The sequence below is a fragment of the Aptenodytes patagonicus genome, chromosome 6 (assembly GCF_965638725.1).
Source record: "Aptenodytes patagonicus chromosome 6, bAptPat1.pri.cur, whole genome shotgun sequence".
Classification (NCBI taxonomy): domain Eukaryota; kingdom Metazoa; phylum Chordata; class Aves; order Sphenisciformes; family Spheniscidae; genus Aptenodytes; species Aptenodytes patagonicus.
The window spans coordinates 25,945,411-25,965,611 of NC_134954.1; the positions used below are offsets into that span (position 1 = coordinate 25,945,411).

Consider the following 20,201-nt stretch of genomic DNA (forward strand, 5'->3'; position numbering starts at 1 on the left):
CCAACAATGGTAAGGGCTTCAGCTCCCACGATGAAAGTTAAGTACCTTTTCAGCTTTTGAAATTATTCTCCACAATATCAAAGGGATGATTTTTAAAAGAGTAGTTGATAGTGGAGGGGAAAAGATGACATGGGCAATCTAAAAGTAATCCTCACTCCTTTTAGCTCTCCTTACTAAGCCTAGCAAGATCTATCAATGCCCAATTCATGCCTTAATGTGTCAGTTTACAAGTCAGCTGTATCTGTATGCAAGCAACATGGCTAAATTGTTTCTAAGACTGCTTGCAGGTTGCCCTGTGAAATTATCCACTGGGATATCAAGGAAGCTGCACAAAGCTTCTAAATGACACTACAATTATGTTTATCATAAGACGTTAAAAGTAGAGAGAAACATGAAGGTATTTTGTCAAACTGCATTAATACATTTGTAATTTAAAAGGGACAAGTTATGAAACCTGTGAACCTGCAGTGTGAAATTCCCTTCCACGTTGCTCAAAGCATCAATACGAAGTAAAGTTAGCTCATCGTCATCGGTCTAAGTGCTTACACGAGGCAAACATATGCTCCCAGCAGTGGCGTAGTTTAAGGCAGAAATTCTAATGATGGAACAATGACGGAGAATAAAGCCACTGGGGAATTACATTAATTAGACAATTCACATGCAGTAGAATTTCCCAAAGTTAAAGATTGCTCAAGTTAAAATTGGATTATTTTAAAAGCTGAAAGCATAGAAATAAAAATAAAAAATTGGGGCTATCATCTTCTTAGTTATCACAAGGCATTTTTGCACCAGATGCTTTCTCCACTCCCAGCTGTGTTTGGTTCATTCTGTATCGTTTATCTTTGGTATGTGCATTACAACCAACAAGAAATTTGTTGCACATCTGCAGATTTGGAGGTGAGTGGTTGTTCGGGAATTTTTTGTAGCTTTTATAAATCTTGACTATCATCATACATAATATGAATTTCAGTATAACATGAGACTTCAAGCCCACAGTATATAGACTATATCCTTATTAATGGCCAGGATACCACTCATCAAAAAATTTGTTTCAGCCAATCTGTGGAATAAAGTTTATTTCCTGTCAAAAGCTAAAGCTGCTAAACAAAAGTAGAAAGCTAAACATTAATGAAAACACAATACATTTCTAACTGTGAGGCGTATTAACTTGCAGTCAGCTACAGCATATCAGTTCCGCATTTTTGGGTCAGCTGACATAGAAACAGTTGCTCTTGATTGTCAGGATACACTGCACTCTCTGGTTAAATTTTACCAGGCTTCTCAGCATGCAGAAAACCTTCATGACGCAGGATTTCACATCACAGCATTATCTGTAGAAACTTATCTACATCTGAAAACCATTCCCAGAAAACCATTCCTATTTACATTGAAAACCATACCTCCTCCTTGTACTGCTCCAAATTAAGATGAAAGATTGCAACTTGGAACCGGAAACCTGGAAGTAGTTCACTTTTTTATTTGAGTTCATAACCTACTAACGTTACAAGTGATGTAAAAGATAAGTTTAGACGTACTCCTTGTTGCTTATGACTGTCTCAGGGTTTTTGGTGTAAATGCGCTGCTGCTGAGCTGCCTGGCCTGCTGAATACGCGTATTTGTTGCAACTGTAAATTAAGAAAAAAAAAGATACAAAATAATAGATATTACACACATGTCCACAGTTTCAGATACTTAGGAAGTTACTCATTTAGGTCTGTATCAAACCCCGATAGCACATACTTCACAAAGGTGCAGAAATTGGAGGCCTATTGTTCTCATCAGTTTTGTAGTTAAGGGGAAAGAGATGGGCTCTTTGATGGGCAGCACAGACATCTCTCTCTGAACCAGAAACACTCTGGATTCCTAACTCACATGTGCTCTTCCTTGAGGCATTTCAGTCAAGTCCCTAAAGCAGAAGAGAACCTAGACCTTAATGCCTTTGTGCAAGCTGCAGTTTTTAATATAGGAATCAAGATGATGAGAAAGAAAAACAGAAGTATCTTCAGCCAACCCCTTCAGCTGTCATTCGTCATGTTGAACTTCTATTTCATACATCAGTTTTACCTGATTTTCAAGACATTTCAGGATATTTGGGACTTTGTATCAAAGTATGGTGAGTGAGATCTAAAGTCCAATGTGGCTGATGAAATATTACCATAAAACTTAAATGGCTTCAGATTAGGCAATGGAATATCAGAGGAACACTCTCACTTATTAGGTGTTTTGACATAACTTTTCTAAGATTTAATACAGCAGCAGTGAACATGCTTCTTCCTTCCATGTTATCATCCTCTCAAGCTTAGCCCGTACAGGCTCCAAGCCATTTGGGTTCTTCTGGGTAGACATCGACCTCTGCTATTTCTGACAATTTCATCCCTCTTCTTCAGAAAGGGACCTTCTGTATGTGTGAATAATTTAAGATTGAAAAAAAAAATCCAGGCAAGGTTAAATATTGAGGCCAGAAATCTCAACTTTTCTGATTTGACGCTCAACAAGACATTTCCATAAGGAACAAGAAAAAAATCATATGCATCTAATGAGCAATTGGATATGCTTTGGGAGGGAAATGCCATTACACTTTCTGCAAATCAAATGGTGTTTGAATGTTTTAATAGTAGTGAGTATTTCAGAAAATCTTGATTATAATACACTATATTCTTTGATTACTTTTGTTTTGGCAATAGATAGTTTGCTCTTTCACTGCACATTTTCATCACATAAATCTTAGAACCTTTGCCGACGGCAAAATATCAACAAGTGCACTGTCTGGGAGGTACAAGTATTTGGTACAGCATTCCCTGCCATCACAAGTCTGTGACATGCCATAGCACTGAATTAATAGGTACAATTTCCTGTTTGTACTTTATATGGCTACAGATTTATACCAGGGGTTGAGGGAGAGAGAGTAGTATACAGACAGAAAATGGCATATAATTGACAGCTACTATTTCAACTGACAAATCCAAGATTACCTGTAATCCTGTTTTTTCTTCCCTTTGCATGAACAGGTCAGTAAGATCCCACCAAGCGTATAAAGAACAGATCCAGCCCAGCCTAAGTACAGAGCATCTCCTAGTTCATACCTGAAACATGAAAGATTTTATGGAAACAGCATATAACAGGATTACAAAGCCATTATTTTAGACTGAGCCATAAGGTGCACAAATCATGCAAACAAATTCTAGTCTGCACAGAAATCAGCTAACTGAAAGGTAGTTCAACGGACAACAGAGCAGAACAGATCTGGCTTTGTGCCTGTTCAGTAAAACTCTTACATATATATTTAAGTGCTCTGCCAAATTAGTGACAGTACAGAAAGTACTAAGCAACATAAAGTTAAGTAGCAATAAATACTTGCATATATTTAATAAATTGTTGATAATAAATTATAATCATATACCTTCTGTGCAGTCCACAACACTTAGTTTGCTCTTGTATTGGCTGTGCCACTGAAGTAATTTTGTCAAACTGAATGACTCGGAGCTTACTGTCTGTGTCATGAGAAAAGGCTAACCACAGAAATCAGTTTTCTATGGACACAACGCTAGATCGCCTACAAGTAGCTATTTGTATAGGGCTAGTTAGTAGTATCCTAAAGAATATTCAGCACTCCCTGTGGTTATATGGCTGAAATACATTTATGAATAGTCCCAGGCTGAAAAAGAATAGTTCCCCATTTTACTGTACAAAACTACATCCTTCAGGAAACCCCCTAGTCCAGTCCAAGAAATTCACTGATAATGAATTTGACCCAAAGACTAGACACAACTGAGCCTGGGAAAGTCTGGCAGGAGTTTCGCAGAAAGAGGCAAACAAGTTTTTATATTTGGACAAAGACTATATCCACAATATGGCTGTACCTCCGCGGTCTAAGATAACTAATATAAGAGCAAAGTAAGTGTCATGGACTGCATAGAAGGTATACTGAAACCAGATATGTGTGTTTTCTTTTCACTTGTAAACACAAAATCATTATCTAAAAGTGTCGAAGTTTCTGACTCCAGAATTAATTGCTAACAGGAAGGTTTCAGAGGTTTACACAGGTTCACTGCTCTCCGTGTTCTCAACACACATTGGAGCCACAAGGCCTCCACTGTTTTAGGTGCTTTCCAAACACGGAACAAGGAGACAATCATTATCTCAAAAAAACAGGAGTGCAAGTTGCTGGAGGAATACTAAGGAACAATCAGAGAGTGTTGCCCAGTGCATGCAATCATCTCTGCTCACTAGCCACCTATAGACAGGAATGCTGTAGATGTCATGCCAAAGGAAAGTATATAGGAGGGATCTGCAGGAGAACTTAGGTTGCCTTCACAGCTGTATGAGAAATTCCTCTAAGAATTAGTAGAGGTTAACTTTACTAATTTGCTGAAGTCAGGCCAAAAAAATGCAATCTGAAAAAACAGATTCACTAGTCTCTTAAGAGTGAAGATCAATACTGGCCTGCAATTGAATTTAAAGCTGTCTCACAGAGTCCAAGGAACAGAAACTTCCTCAAGAGCATGTCTGGCTTTACCAATGATCAAAGTTAATTCACTAAGAACTGCTTACTGAATCGACAGTCTTAAACATGAAGTTTAGACATTAAAAAAAAGATTTCTTTAGCTACTGAATGCAAACAATCTGGTAACTGATTAACATGCATTGATGTTGAAGCCCCAAAGCTATACCAGATAACTATATAACTCGCTAACTATCCCACTAACTGAAATTCCTTATCACCAGTTGTTTCGGTCCTCTAACGTATTTATTACCCTTCATGTAATTCTCTCAAGGGGATATAAAACAAGAACAAATATTCACAAGTGCAATTTATTTCTAAGTGCTTGTTTGAAAACACAAGGAAAACTAACAAACATTCAAAGCAACTGCTTGAAGTACTTTGATTCATAACAAAGCACTTCACCTCTGACTTCCCTGAACTGATTTTCAGGAAGAAACTTACAAAACACTTCAAATATGATCCTAGCAACTAAAGATTTACAGTTTACTGATCTAAAAATTATATACTCGGTAGAGGTACTGGCAAATTATAAATGTCCCCTTTCCCCCAAACCAGCTCTCTCATGTTCCACAGACAATATATTATGTTTCCCTCTCCCTTTTTCCCCACTCTCTGAAGGAGAGGCCCAGTCACCTCCACCCTTGTTTCTCATTGCTAAACCTATTGACCCAGATAAGGTGCCATAAGCAGGCATTTGGGTTTGAAGACTGTGCCTTTTATATCAGACAAGAATAAGGGCTTTTATACTTCAAAACTTGTTTGTGCATAACTGTATGAGCTGATAGTCCCACAAACTTTGCCTCATTTTAATTCATAAGACAAACAAACGTTGAGCTGTTACTATATAGTGAAAAATATTTTTTTACTTCTTTAAGACAAGCAGCACGCTTCAATGACATTTCTCAGCTATCTGCAGGTAACTAGTACGCAGTTCAAGCTGGTTTCTGTATGTTTTTTCATTTGCTTCTACATCTGAGGCATTGTATTCTAGCCACAGCTAGAATTTTGTACCTCTTTTGGTCTAAATGCCGAAGAAAATTAAGACTTTTACCTCTTCTTCTTCATAGCATTGAGATGTGCACTTAATTAAGTCTCACAAGAGAATGTAAACACAGTACAGAAACCCCTCAGATGTGGGGTTGATATTCCCCACACATTCCCTAAACCTTCCAGAAAAGAACTCTCCTCCCTCCCCACCAACATCTCTGAGGTGAAAAGATTCCCTGAAGACAAATTTTTCCTCCTGTAGGACTGGATAGCAGGATCCATCCACGTTCCGAAACTCCGGAGCAGCTGAGGTTAGTGCAGCTGTCTGCAACACATGATGGAGTTTGGTATGACAGATCTATTAACCTACTTGGTTCCAGCGTACAATGGGTCAAAAAATTGAGCAGTAACCATCGCAGCATACCAAGAAACGGCCACCATGGAGCAGAGACCTACCAGAAAAAGTTTAAAAAGCACATAAGTGAATGATTCCTTTAATGGTGGTAACAACTTTAAACTAAGAACAAGTATTCATTTCATTTAGTCTAGCTGTGAAAGCAATAGAAAGTATTGATAGCATTCTCATTTCAGCCTCGATATTACCTCCTAAAATAAAGAGAAATCCTCCTGTGACAGCAAACTTCATTTTTCCATCTTCATCGCTCAACCCAACGTTTGTGCACTTCAAACCAAGCAATGAGAGTACTGTAGCTATGAATCCCAAAAGGATGGAAGCAATCATCAAGGCACGGCATGCCTGAATATGAACTGAGTAAGACAGAAAAAGAGAAAACAAATCGGGATCTATACAGAAATTAAATTAATCTTGTGCTGAAAAAATGAAAGTGATTAGAGGGAGTGACAAAATTAACAGGAGCAGTAAGGAGTGAATCTTGTCCAACTTTGTTACTTGGTTCAGAAAAGCATCAGAACCCTGGAGTGTTTAGCCTTGAAGTCAATCAAATTTCAGAGTTGAACTACACTTACACTTTATAAGCTCAGTAAATCCTCTTGGGGCTTTAGTAAACCCTGAAAAATTATAGCAAGCCCTTCATAGCTTACATCTTTAAGTCCTGTGAAAACGCATAGCAGTACATATGGTCATTTACAGGAGCAGAAATAAGTCTCCTACTCACAAGTCCTGGTGACTTAATCATGGGATCATAGAATAGTTTGGGTTGGAAGGGACCTCTAAAGGTCATCTAGTCCAACCCCCCTGCCGTCGGGGTTGGATCTTCAACTAAATCAGGTTGCTCAGAGCCCCGTCCAGCCTGACCTTGAATGTTTCCAGGGATGGAGCGTCCACCACCTCTCTGGGCAACCTGTGCCAGTGCTTCACCACCCTCAGCATAAAAAATGTCTTCCTTATATCTAGTCTAAATCTACCCCCCTTTAGTTTAAAGCCATTCTCCCTTGTCCTGTCGCAACAGGCCCTGCTAAAAAGTTTGCCACCATCTTTTTTAAAAGCCCCCTTTAAGTACTGATAGACTGCAATAAGGTCTCCTGAAGCCTTCTCTTCTCTAGGCTGAACAACCCCAACTCTCTCAGCCTTTCTTCATAGCAGAGGTGTTCCATCCCCCTGATCATTTTCCTGGCCCTCTTCTGGACCCGCTCCAACAGGTCCATGTCTTTCTTATGCTGAGGGCTCTAGAGCTGGACACAGTACTCCAGGTGGGGTCTCACCAGAGCAGAGTAGAGGGGCGGAATCCCCTCCCTCGACCTGCTGGCCACGCTTCTTTTGATGCAGCCCAGGATATGATTGCCCTTCTGGGCTGCGAGCGCACATTGCTGGCTCATGTCCAGCTTTTCATCCACCAGTACCCCCAAGTCCTTCTCGGCAGGGCTGCTCTCAATCCCTTCATCCCCCAGCCTGTATTGATACTGGGGGTTGCCCTGACCCAGGTGCAGGACCTTGCACTTGGCCTTGTTAAACCTCATGAGGTTCACATGGGCCCACTTCTCAAGCTTGTCCAGGTCCCTCTGGATGGCATCCTGTCCCTCTGGCATGTTGACCGCACCACTCAGCTTGGTGTCATCTGCAAACTTGCTGAGGGTGCACTCGATCCCACTGTCTATGTCATTGATGAAGATATTAAACAGTCCCAGTCCCAATACGGACCCCTGCGGGACACCACTCGTCACCAATCTCCATCTGGACATTGAGCCGTTGACCACTACCCTCTGGATGCGACCATCTAACCAATTCCTCACCCACCGGACAGTCCACCCATCAAATCCACACCTCTCCAGTTTAGAGAGAAGGATGTTGTGGGGGACCATGTCAAAGGCCTTACAGAGGTCCAGACAGACGACATCTGTAGCCCTTCCCATGTCCGCTGATGTAGTCACTCCATCATAGAAGGCCACTAGGTTAGTCAGGCAGGACTTGCCCTTGGTGAAGCCATGCTGGCTGTCTCAAATCACCTCCCTGTCCTCCACATGCCTTAGCATAGCTTCCAGGAGGATCTGTTCCATGATGTTCCCAGGCACAGAGGTGAGACTGACTGGCCTGTAGTTCCCCGGGTCTTCCTTCTTTCCCTTTTTAAAAATGGGGGTTATGTTTCCCCTTTTCCAGTCAGTGGGAACTTCACCTTCCTAAGGGACTTCCTTACACCTGTACAGCTGAGCGCACACCTCTGAACTCCAGATCTTACCCAAGGTGTGCGGGGCTCTGGCACTGCAGAGGAATCGGAAAAATGTCCTGGCTTTGCTACTTGCAGTGAGAGGTGGGAAATAAAGTGCTCAAGTTAGCAGTGCACTTTGAACTCTGAGTCAGGGATGAGTGGATCCAAGAGCTGCAGCACTCCTCTCCTCCTTAAGACATACTCCTGCAGAGAGGTTACAGCTGGTGTGGGCACGTTAGGGAATTCGGTACGCTGACAATTCTGCATTGTTTAAGCTCCCGGTCTTCACATTTAGGTATCGATTGCACAAAAACCGGCACCAGATTATTAACCAGCCTAAGAAGGAAGGTCAGACAGGGACTTTGGGCTCCTTTAAAATGGCACCCTGGATTTGGCAGGTTCCAGGTCAAATGGCACATTTGCTAGGAGACAGACACGCCAAGTGTCACCAATCCGGCAGGTCTTGGCTGCTAACTTTGTTGGACTCGATGATCTTAAAGGTCTTTTCCAAACTAAATGATTCTATGATTCTAACCACACATCAAAAGGGTCTGAACTGGACCGCATCTGGATAGTCGCATCGTTGATGCTAGCATTCAAGCTCTTGCTCCCTGATCACCTTCATGTCCTCCATGGTAACTTGCTCTCTAGCTCTGTAGTGGAGTGAGCCCGTAACTCTCCAGACAACAAAAATCAGGCACAGAAACAGGAGGCGAAGTGATAGGTTCACACTCAGATTCAGCAGGCTGTGTAGTTTTATGTGGCTTAAGAGTATTGGTCCTGCAAGCTTGAGAGTTATCAAAGACAGTAATAAGCAGTCATGAGATAAATACACAGAATTAAAGGATAACATCACTCGAGGAATTAATGTTTTGTTAAGCACTCATTTTAAAATTTTCAGGGAAAAAAATACAGACAGTAATAAAAGTGAAAAGACCCCTCAAAGTACCGTTAACAGTTCAAGGTTTTTGCCTGCAGAAGATACTGCTAGGACAAGCACTCAGCTCCGACGCTGCTTTCTAGTTTGGGATCTTACACCATGACAGCAGGAATTACCCACAGCAGGGATCCAACAACTTACATTTCAGGTCTTTGGGACTCCTCCAGTATTAGATGGGACTCCCCATATCTTTCCAGGGCACACAAGCATACCCTCAGGCTAACCGCTTGCAAGCCAATGGCTGTATTATTTTAACAGAAGAGATTTAATACCATATCCTCTTTGTACCACAATACGATAACCTCAACAGCCTTAACTGAGCTTACTTCACAGTCCAGAAAGCTCAATTTTTTGTTGTCTTTATCTTAAAAATGAGCTTATTGAACAGGATACAAATTTTATCAATCATTTTATCAATCAATTCTAATTGTAAGAAATTATCCCAAAAATCCTGTCATTGGAAGAAACACCTATGGAACCTTAAAAAGAAGAAAAAAAAGAGTTTAGAAAGCATTTGGCAGCTAACTAATTGCTTTATATCAAATGTTTGATCTAGTTGTGACTAGATAGATAGTGCTAGCTATACTTAGTAGCCAGTCATGGTTTCAATCTTAAGCAATATTGCTTTTAAAAAGGTCCTCACTTCAAACATTTGTGATTTGGGCTAATGGCTTGCTGAATTCAAAAGCTTTAAATCTGTTTAAAAGAACCAAGTCTGGTATTTCCCATGCAGAAAACAAAAACCAGAGGTAGCTCAGCTGCCAATAAGGAAACCTTCACAGAAAATCTTTATGGTCCTTCTGATGAAAGCTAACAAAGACACTTTTGTTGTTTGGGGTTTTTTTCCCCCTTCCCCCAATCCCTGGCATCCGCTGCAGCAGTTTCAGCTAAGTTTCTAGACAGAAATTTGAAACGCACCTAAACTGACCATGATCATTTTTAGTCTGCCTTGGCTCATATCTGCAAGTGCTACAGACATTTCTTGGAGGTCCCATTGTTTGCTCAGCCTTCATTGCTACCAACCCCACTTTCTTCCTCTTTCCTGGTTTGCTCAACTGTCGTCTCAACTTTTTCTACAATTCAGTGTCTTCTAACTTGTTTCTTTTTCAGTTGTCCTTTCTAAAACCTTTTTTTCTCTACAATTCTGCAAGCTGCTTTTCCCTTCCCCCTGTCTATACCCCTCAAATACTTCTCAACAGCATAACTGATCTCCTCTTCAACAGATCAAATTTAATCTTCACAAATTCACTTTCAGAGCCTGGCCTATTCATTTACTTTCTGTCTGGCCCCATTTTTTTCCTTCCTGCTGACTCCATGTTGTTATCTGCAATCCTCCAGGAGCCTTGCTATTGCTTGCCTTCCTTTCTCTTTTGCTTTAGCACATCCACTCACGATGCTCTTTTCTGCCCCCTCCCTGCCCCCAATTTCTTTAAACCCCACTTTTTTCTCAGCAGCTCCAAGATGCTGACCTGATGTGGCCCCATTGCCCACATCTACACACATGGGAGCTCTGTGACACTCTCAGAGGCAACACCACATGTAAATACATCAATGACAAGATGCTGCCTAGAGTCAGTGGCAGTAAGTTATGAACCAACCCTTGAAGTGGTTTATACATGAACCAAATGCACACTCACATATGCACTCTGCAGAGGATAATGTCCGATGGGCATGATCCTGCTATTGCTGAGTCTAAAAAGTTTAAATAGGGTGATGTTCCTCTTAATACACACATGCATTTTAAAACCAATTGTTAGATAACACTGAAAGATGAAAAGAACAGATTATTCCCTAAATACTGGACACAGACAGTTTCAGAGAATTGCTACGCTAGTGTCAGAGCTGGTCAACAACATCCGTTTATTTCAGACTGAGAGAGAAAGTGAATTTAATACCTCATTCCCACTAATCCTATATTACACATTCTTCAGATTAGGAGTATTCTCCTACCTGTTTAATTTAGCCACCTCCCAGTGTGGATTCAACTAAGTAGGAAGGCATTTTTTTCTGGGATAAATATCTACATACTGAATTATTCAAGATTAATAAAAACCAGCTTTACTGTCTATAAACGTGCTTACTATCCACAGAATGTTGCCTTAGTTGAGTATTTGAGGACAATCCACCATTCTACTGAAGACTGATACAGAGTACAAGAGCCAGCAGATCTAAATTTCCTGATATTTAGAACCACACCCAACAAGACATTAGTTAACAAGTCCTGACAAGTATATTAATTTATAACATGTACTCATTGTATAACTTATAATCATAATATAATATGTTATAATATGTATAACATAGTCATTTTATTTCTTGCATTATGTATGATTTTCAGTCTCAACACGCAAAAACCACTACCACTTCTTAGCTATAAATAGCATTTCTTACCTATTCTATGAAAAAACTCCAGCTACAGTATATTGGCTATCAAGTATTGCAAAAGAAGGCCTATACAAGAATTCCAAATAAACATGGAACTGTCATAAGATGTGTTAAAAAATGTCTCCTAGTAATTCCTCCCACAAGATGCTAGAAAAGAGATTACACCGTATTTAAAATGCCTATTAAAATAAATGCTTGATCAAGCGACTTCATTTGCCTTATTTTATAGCCTTTCCTAACATCCTTGACACATTCTGCTGCTTAAGAGATTCTTATTACTTCAACCCACAAAGTCCTTCTTGGCCAGTTATTTTCCAGTACTACCAGATTACCAAAACAAAAGCCTTACTACTTTTTTCCAACAAATTTTTAAGCAATATAAACAAGACTGTGCAAAGGCACATACCAGGCAGTGCAAGCATAGAGTCAAATTCTCTGCAGTTGGATACTCCAGTGCTGTCTTCTGCACAGCTCCTCCACAGGTTTTCAAACAACGTAGATGTTGTGATCACACTACCATGTATACTAGAGACTTTCCAGTAATTATTCGGCAAAGTAGCTCCAATAATTGCCCACCCACCCAAGCACAAAAAAAACCCAACAATTTCCAATGCAGCAGTCATGCTTGTGAATAGTAACAGTTAAATATCCCTATAATTGGATTACAATCAAGTGAAGCCTTTCAGAAGCCTCCTTGCTGTTTTATGTCTGGGTTTCACTCCAAAATGAGGCTACCTTTGCTCTTTGCTCAACCCCAGAGATAAGGCTTGCAGTGCAGGACAATAAGAAGTGGGAGCAGTTCATGATAAAGATATTAACATTTAAAAAAAAATGACAATATTCTTTTTTTAACGAGAAGTGACAAAATGAGCCTATTCTTAGTCTCAGCCTAGAAAGTCCAGTCAGTATTCCTACAAAATATCTTGTAAGAGTGATAATATTGGCAAATACTTTATTTCTGTCTCTCCTCTGAAGTCAACTAGGGTTTACACAAGATTAAAATTGTTTGTAATTTTATTATTGATCTCAAAAAGCTTTACTGTATTATTTTCTTGATGACTCAAGCACAAAAAAGCTTAAGAACAGGAACTTTATTCTGTTGCTAGAAAATTTAGCACATTTTTTTGAGTTATGGTCATGAGCAATCCATAGCAATGGTACTGCCAGCTTCTTTCAGGAAGGTTAAGTCTGTGGATGAGTGGTTTCCATTAATATTTTACAGCCTATTGATCTATAGTTAAACACATTCAGTCTTAAAAATAGTCCCACTTACACTGGAATACAATTGTAACAATGTATGTTTCACAGAAATGAAATATAAGGGAATGAATGAGCCAATGTGACAGACGTCTCTCAAAAGGAATAAAATTATGAAGGAAAACAGCTATATGAAAAATAATACGTATCAGCTGATAGCATCTGTTTATCAGAATATCTTAGTATTAGAAAAAAATCTATTCTAGGCGAAGTAGAAGTATGTTAAACTTGGTTTACTTGCTTCTGCTCTTGACTAGACAAAATCTAGACTCAGTTCACATCACCCACTAAAGTTAATACCTTAAACTGCTTGTATAACCAAACTGGGTTAACCATCTCTTGCAGTGATAACCTGCTCTTATCTCCAGGAAATGGAGTCAGTTTCTTCATAAAATAATCCTGTTATGATGCAACATAGTAATAGATTCACGGCATTTACGTAAAGACTACCAGAAGGATTAGCTGTTGAGAGAGTCACAACTTGCCCATAACAGATAGCTGGATTTTTTTTTCAAAATTCACTGGTCACTTTGAGCTGATGCTGTAGGTTGGTAGGCTCAGCTGCAAAAGGATACTACAGTGCCACCGCGGCATTTTTGCTCCCTTGGCAGCCAAGAGGATCGCTGCCATTGATTTAAATACGAACAGATTTGGCAGCACAGCCAGTGTGATCCTGTGCAGCTCTGCACTTGCAGCCTTTTAAAGAAACTAGATGGTGTATGGTAAGAACTGATCTTCTCGTGTGACTTTTACAGAATTCCCTCCTCCTGCTAAGTCACTGCAATTTGAAAAATGATGGCATAGTAAAATGAACACGCTGTACCAGTATACTGGAGTACCTGCATCCCATTAAAAGCCCTTCAAAGAGTTTCAAATTAATTTATCCATACACAGGTGCTACCCTGGTGACCTCAGCGCTCACTTCTGCTGACAGCACTTTCAATGTTCAGTTTAGTTGGGAACCTGAATCAAGTGTCCCCAGATTTTATACTGCTGCCAAGGATAAAAAATTTTTTAAGAATTTCATTTTTAAAAAAACACCTCTTCCTAATTAAGAAAGCTATTTCAACAGGCAGTCATAAAGCACACATATAAACAGAAAAGATTAAACTGCAGACCTGGAATGCATGAGTTTTTCCTGTATGGAACCAGGCATTTTAATCATTCCCTTAAGGAAATCACTCTTCAGTGGTGTTGAAGAACATAGGTTATTCTTCACTAAATTTTGTGAACTATGGTTTGGTAAGCGATGGACGTATCAGCAAATGCTGCTCTGCAGGAGGCTCTGCATCAGCAGAGTAAAAGAGTTGGTGTTGATAGCTTCACATCAACACCATCCACGACTTGGGAGTTTTCCTTCAGACTTGCTCTAACCTGGTCGGGCGAACTGAACACCCATCAACAGCTGGAAGTCAGCAGGTGCATTCCTGGAGCACATTTCCCTGCTCTGCTCCATCCACGAGGAAACCAATTTGCACTCCAAGACCACTCTGCAATGCAAACCAAGTGCAGTAAATGGGAATAATTGGAAAATTCACTACAAAAGTGTACTCCTGATGTAAGTAAAATGCTAACATTGACATGCCAAGATGTGACCACGTATGACCATAGCAATATATGGCCATAGAGAGAAATTGCTCCTAATCCCTCTGATATTCTCAGAACAGAGTATATTTGCAAGTAATATCGTTGAGAGAGGGTTTACAAGCAGAAATAGTATTTTTTAAAATCAGACCAGCCAATACAGTTGGGAAAAAATACCAAAAATATTAACTCCTTAAATGTTTGGTCAACATGAGCTGCACCTTTTTGATCACTTCTGTAGATTTGTTTCAAGGCCCAGGAATGCTGACTGAGTAGTGTAGAAAGAGAAACAGCCCTGTGACAGACAGCAATTACTCTCCAGGCAGTCACATGATGTGCCCATCAGTTGGCATGAGGAACCCCACGCTGATTTTAGGGGACACACCGTTCTTTGGACAGCTGAAGATGATCCACCGAGCGCTGTCAACCAGGGGTCCTCTTTTCCAGTTATGGGGGCCACGGGAAGGGAGGGAAGAGAAGCCCCAGGGAGGCAACTGCTTCAGTTCATGAGGAACTCTTCTGTTCCTGGGGAATATTTTCTTTCCATGTTGGGTGTAATGAAACTGCATTTTAAAAAAAGGAGGCTGTCCCACATTGACTCTGCTTGTCTCCATAACAGGGCTGAAACATGTGTTTCTCCCTGTTACATGAGGCAAGGCAGAGCTGCCACACCATCGTAAGCATCTGTGCCATCTTGCTACTACATACGAGAACAGAAGGATTGTTGGCTCCATCTCATCACTCTAATTTCCAGAAATCATATCTAAGTTTCTAGATGAAACTTAGGCATCCTGGTATCTACATAGAGGAAGTCTTAGAGAAAAGCATTCTGATACTGGGTACCAGAACGGTATGAAAAGCTGACATTGTCTCTGATGCAATGAGTAGAGTCATTGTCTCTGACACAATTTTAAAATCCTTGGAAGGATATGATTAGCCTCCTTTTGAGGCTACAAATTCTGGCCTCATTACAGGATGCTGATAATTATTCTTAAACTGGCACCATTGTTATGAGAGCAGATGAGGCCACCAAAGTCAGGGCCCTGAGGAAGAACCACAAGTATGCTGAATCTTGAGAGTTAACTCTTGAGAGTTAAACTCTCACATTTTAAAGATCTGCCTTACAGTTAGGCAGCTCTGACTTCAGTGGAGTCCATGTCTGTGTCAAGAAAAGCAAGTGTTCGTAGTCTGTGAGACATGGTACTTGTAAGTTTTGAGCACTGCACATCAGGAATAAATCAGCTGGAAAGAGTCCAGACAAAAAGCAATGACAGTAATCAGGGATCTGTAAAGCAGGGAAGGCTTGAAGAAATGATTCCATGATATAACTCATAAAGTGACTGCACAATACTGAAAGTTGTAAAAGAATAAATGCAGAGTTCTGTTTAAGACAGAAAGCTTAACAAAATACCAGTTTTCAAAGGCTATACTGTTACTGTTTCTACATTCAGTTTTCTGTGGAAAGAACTTAAATGTCAGTCCTTCCTAGTCCTTTACCATAAAAAAGGTATTTACAGAAAGATATTTTAGAAAACCAGAATAATCCAAACAAATAATTTTCAGTCCCTACAAAGACAATTCTTCTCTTTCTATTTGCAGATAAACTACCCTGCTAGCATGGTCTACCTCAGAAAACACAAAAGCATCAGTCACACAGACGTATTTTAAGCTGGCCACCTCCAAGACATTCCAGAACAAATACACAGATTTAGCACAAAGGATCAAAGAAATTCTGGAATATCTACGAAGCCCTGTCTCACACCAAAGCACAAACAAGCACCAGTGCTCACTGACCTATGATCTGCTTGTAGTTAAGAATTGGGCCATGTAAAAGGATACTACTTCTTCCAAAATAAAACAAAAAAAAAATTAGATTCATTGTATATCACCCATACTTCTATGCCAACACAACAGAGATGGCAATAAAGCCACAGCAGTTACTGAGCTGAGTTGCAGGATGAAGCATATGGGTTTCACTGAGGCCCTTTAACCTGTTGGCAAGTACTACAGGACAAATCCTGTCCATAATAGACCCTCTGTGACAACCACAGTATATGCTGTCCAACCACGCTAACGTGCTGTCTGGAAAAAAGGAATAAAACTACATCCCTGGATTTTATATACATATGCCATGTGCACTCACTGTCTGAACTCAATATGTAGAGAAATTTCTTGCACTGTATTGATCCAAAAGCAGTCACTGCACAGTCCATCCAAAGACCTTCAGAAATCCAGTCTGCAGTAACTAGCATTGTTGCAGTGTCCGAAATTTTCCATCTGTTAGACATGGTAGTAACAAGTATAATGGTGAATCCTGCTAAAGCCAGCAGCAATGCACAAATTTGTAGAGAAGACGCCGCCATTCTTCTGACAGAAGTTGTTTTCAAGGAAGCCTTCCAAAATTTCTGATATTAGAAACCTGTTGAAACAGTTTATACACATACAGTATATGGAGTTATCTTTACACAAGCCTGACCTTTATGAAAACATCAAAAAGATGCCTACCTACAAAATAATTTATTACATAAGGGAATTGTAGAACTGGAATCTAAATCTCATTAAATAATTTGAATACTTAAATATTCTATGACATCTGAGTATTTTCTTAGGAACGCTTTTATTACCGTACACATTTACCACAAAAAACACCAACAGAGCAAAACCACAGGACCCAACTGAGGAATTCTCTAATTTGAATTTGCCATGTTTCATCCGTTCTTTACTTGTTTGCTAACTCAAAATTCTTTTAAAACTAAAACTCTCAAATGCTTTAATAAATTATTTATCTCCTAATTACAATGCCTATCAATACAAATTTAAAACAAAATAAGTTTTGATACTCACGTTTACGATATGTTTCTAACCTGTTTCATCTACCTTCCTGCTAGACACTAGTGTCAGCACTTTGTGAGGACCAGTTTGATCAAACAAGTGAAAGTTTCGTACTCTTTAGGACCTTTCCCCCCATTCTAAAAATCAAGGACCCGGGGCCAAAGCTCTGCCCAACTGTTGCACAAAAGCTCAGGCATGGCTTTTTGCTGCAGTGAAGTTTCAGTGAAATGGATGACTCAAATAAGAAATTACAACAAAATCATGTCAGTTAGTACCAAAGATGCTCAGATTAACCTGGCAACCATTGGCATATAATTTGCTTTGTCAGGGCCACTGAGCTGCCCACGTACCATCAGACTCCAAAGCAATATAGAAAAATATTACAATTTTCACAATGATGGTTTTACTCGAAACTTTTGTTGCACTTGTCACCAACACACTGTCTTCATGAAAGGAGGCCTGTGTCCATATAAGACAGGCAAAAAATTGAAGACAGGATTTGTTTTAGGATGCAACCCACACTGTGAAGGAATATGCAAGTTTTCTGCATTTAAAAAAAAGAAGAAGAATTCAAGCCTCCTCCCATAATCATTCATTTTAAATGACTGCAACACTTGGAATTTGTTTGCACAAGGAAAGAAGGATTAAGTTTACTCCACTCTTAAAAATGTGTATATTCCACTATAAAAGTTTATTCTCACATTGAGGAGGGAGCATTTGTCTCTCAAGTGATTGTGTAACCTCTTCAAAACACACATAACTGTCAACAGAGAACATCTGAAAGAAATGATAAATTTAAATTAAGCAACAAATTCAAGCAGATTTCACACAACATGGGCAGGCCAATAATCCAAATGAATGTTTCTGCCTATTACATAGGTATGACCGTGCAACCATAATTCATTCCTGGTGGTAAGGAAAAGATGAGAAAACTATGTGCTCTACACCATCACTATGGGTAGGACATATGTCAAAGTTGTAAACACAAAATTCTCATTAAAATACAGTAATTTAAAATATCATAGGTTTCAAAGTGAGGAAGCTTGGAAACTAGATTTCACAAATACAGAATAACAACCTTCCTCCACCCTGACCCAAATTCAACCATGTTATAGCAGGACTACAAATACCACTGTAAGAGTCCTTCTCCCACCCTTAAAATGACTCTCATAATAATGCACCTGTTAGAGGTGATACAACATCCATGAGCTCCTCACTGTGGGTGAGTATCCTCAACAGAAAGGTGCACATGTGGTCTGAATCTAGATGGTGACATTTCAATTCAATACGCAGGGAGATGTAAAGTGGCAAGAAGAATAAACTTTGATAGCATGGTGCATGGTGGACCAAGTGAAAGGTGTTTTATTTTCCAGATCTTCTTAAGACAAGCTTGCAAAGAAAACCTTTACCACTTAGAAAGCAAAGCACGCAGTACTGGTATTTGAATCCTTAGGGGCCAGGGAGTGGATCTGGTGTCTCAGTGAGGATTGGGAGCCCAGTCATGGGTCACAGATCAATAGGCCACACAAGGCAGGAGCAAAGAGCCCTAGAGCCTCTCCTGAAATGCACGTCTCCAGCGGGTAAAACAAGGGCCAGTGAAAAAAAAAAAATAAGGGGTGTGTTTGTTTGTTTAAACAAATCCATTTGCTTTCTATGTCCCTGGAAGCATTTAAGCCCTGCAATCAGTAATCAGTGCAGACAGACACTCGTCCAGTGGATCACATTAACAAACAAAACTGTTTGTGATTTCAGACATGTCCCAAGGCAGAATAGACCTCCCTGGCTCCTGGCCAAAGGAGGTCCAGTAGCCTGGGATGGCTGTGCAACCACTTTGCTGCTGTTGTTCCTCCTCTCTTTATCTTCCTCTGCCCCAAGGAACCACTCTCACTCATCCCTTCCTGACCCTGCTGTTACCATGCAAAACCCACGGGACAGTCCAGACGATACCTTATTCCCTCTGGGCCATCAGTCATGCACAAGACTGCAGTCCCCATGCGATGGCAGTACTGATTTCTTACCACTCTTATAGTTTCAACGATAAAAGTAATGCCAGCGAAATGCATTGCTTTAACAGGGTAAGAGTTAGCAAACTCAAAGCTAATAGAAACCATCTGCAAAAGAGAAGCTTTCAAAAGCTAACAGCTTGTTACTTCAACCAACACCACATCCATCCTCCTCTTTCAACCTATAGCACGTACACCATACCCTTCAGGACTTGATTGTACTAGCTGCCATACACTGTCACTGTTTATAGATTTGAGATGATGGCACAACTAACAGCAAATATGTTTTGCAGCTGTCCAAAGGAGAATGACCATAAACCAAAACCAAATAAATACATAAAGCCCAGAGCATCATCCCTTGCAAACTGCACACATAGGCTATATACAACTAAGAGCTGTCATGTGATAAAAACAAGCCCTGGGGGAGCAAAAAAATCACCTTAACATTTAAAACAGCACAGCCAAAATGTATGTTTGAACACAGGACAGGAAGGGTTAACAAAGAAAAATATTTAAGTCACTTAAACAAACAAATCACTCCTAATAAGGTCCCTGGAAGCAAAAACAAGTAATAAAAGTGTCTAAACTGGAAAGTTAAAAACCTCTTTTACTTCTTTTTCATTTTGTTACATAGAAAAACAGAGACAGACCATTGATTACAATACTGGTTTCATTTACGTATGTATATATACATTTTTAACACCAGCAATATATGACTTTGAACCTGCTAATCGTTTCTTAGTTCAAGCAAATTCTGAGGCTGACCCATGGCTACCAGTGCAATCAGAAAGAGATAAAATGCAGATTTAAATACAGTACTAAACCACTTAAAGCAGTCTCCCAACACAAGCTTACAGAGGTTTTCTCAGGTCAGAGTCTGGCCTTGAGTTGAGAAGGCAAACTCTTTCACCACTTGTTAAAAAAAAAAAAAGGAACAGTGTTAATTCATTTCCTCTCCATTTCCAAATGATTTGACTTTGTAACCGTGCTCCTGAAGTTGCTGTAACATTAATAGTCTAATCAGGCTTATAGCCACTTGCAATTACAATATACAGATCATTCTCATCTTGCTATTAAGTTTCCCT

General features: G+C 39.9%; 1 protein-coding gene across 2 annotated transcripts; it reads right to left on the bottom strand.

Annotated features, from left to right (window-relative positions):
• Window positions 1–1,461: 1,461 nt before the first annotated feature.
• LOC143162007 (claudin-15-like) lies at window positions 1,462–17,191 on the bottom strand. 2 transcript variants are annotated; one of them, XM_076341602.1, is made up of 6 exons: window positions 17,126–17,191; window positions 16,425–16,700; window positions 6,095–6,259; window positions 5,862–5,943; window positions 2,973–3,083; window positions 1,462–1,625 (listed from the first exon to the last, which is right to left on the bottom strand). In XM_076341602.1, exons 2-6 carry the CDS (start codon window positions 16,642–16,644, stop codon window positions 1,526–1,528), a joined length of 678 nt encoding a protein of 225 aa, XP_076197717.1. In that variant the 5' UTR covers window positions 16,645–16,700; window positions 17,126–17,191; the 3' UTR covers window positions 1,462–1,525. The 2 variants fall into 2 exon arrangements, with proteins under 2 accessions (XP_076197717.1, XP_076197718.1); XM_076341603.1 differs by lacking the exons at window positions 16,425–16,700; window positions 17,126–17,191 and adding an exon at window positions 11,847–12,220.
• Between the last annotated feature and the right edge of the window lie 3,010 nt (window positions 17,192–20,201).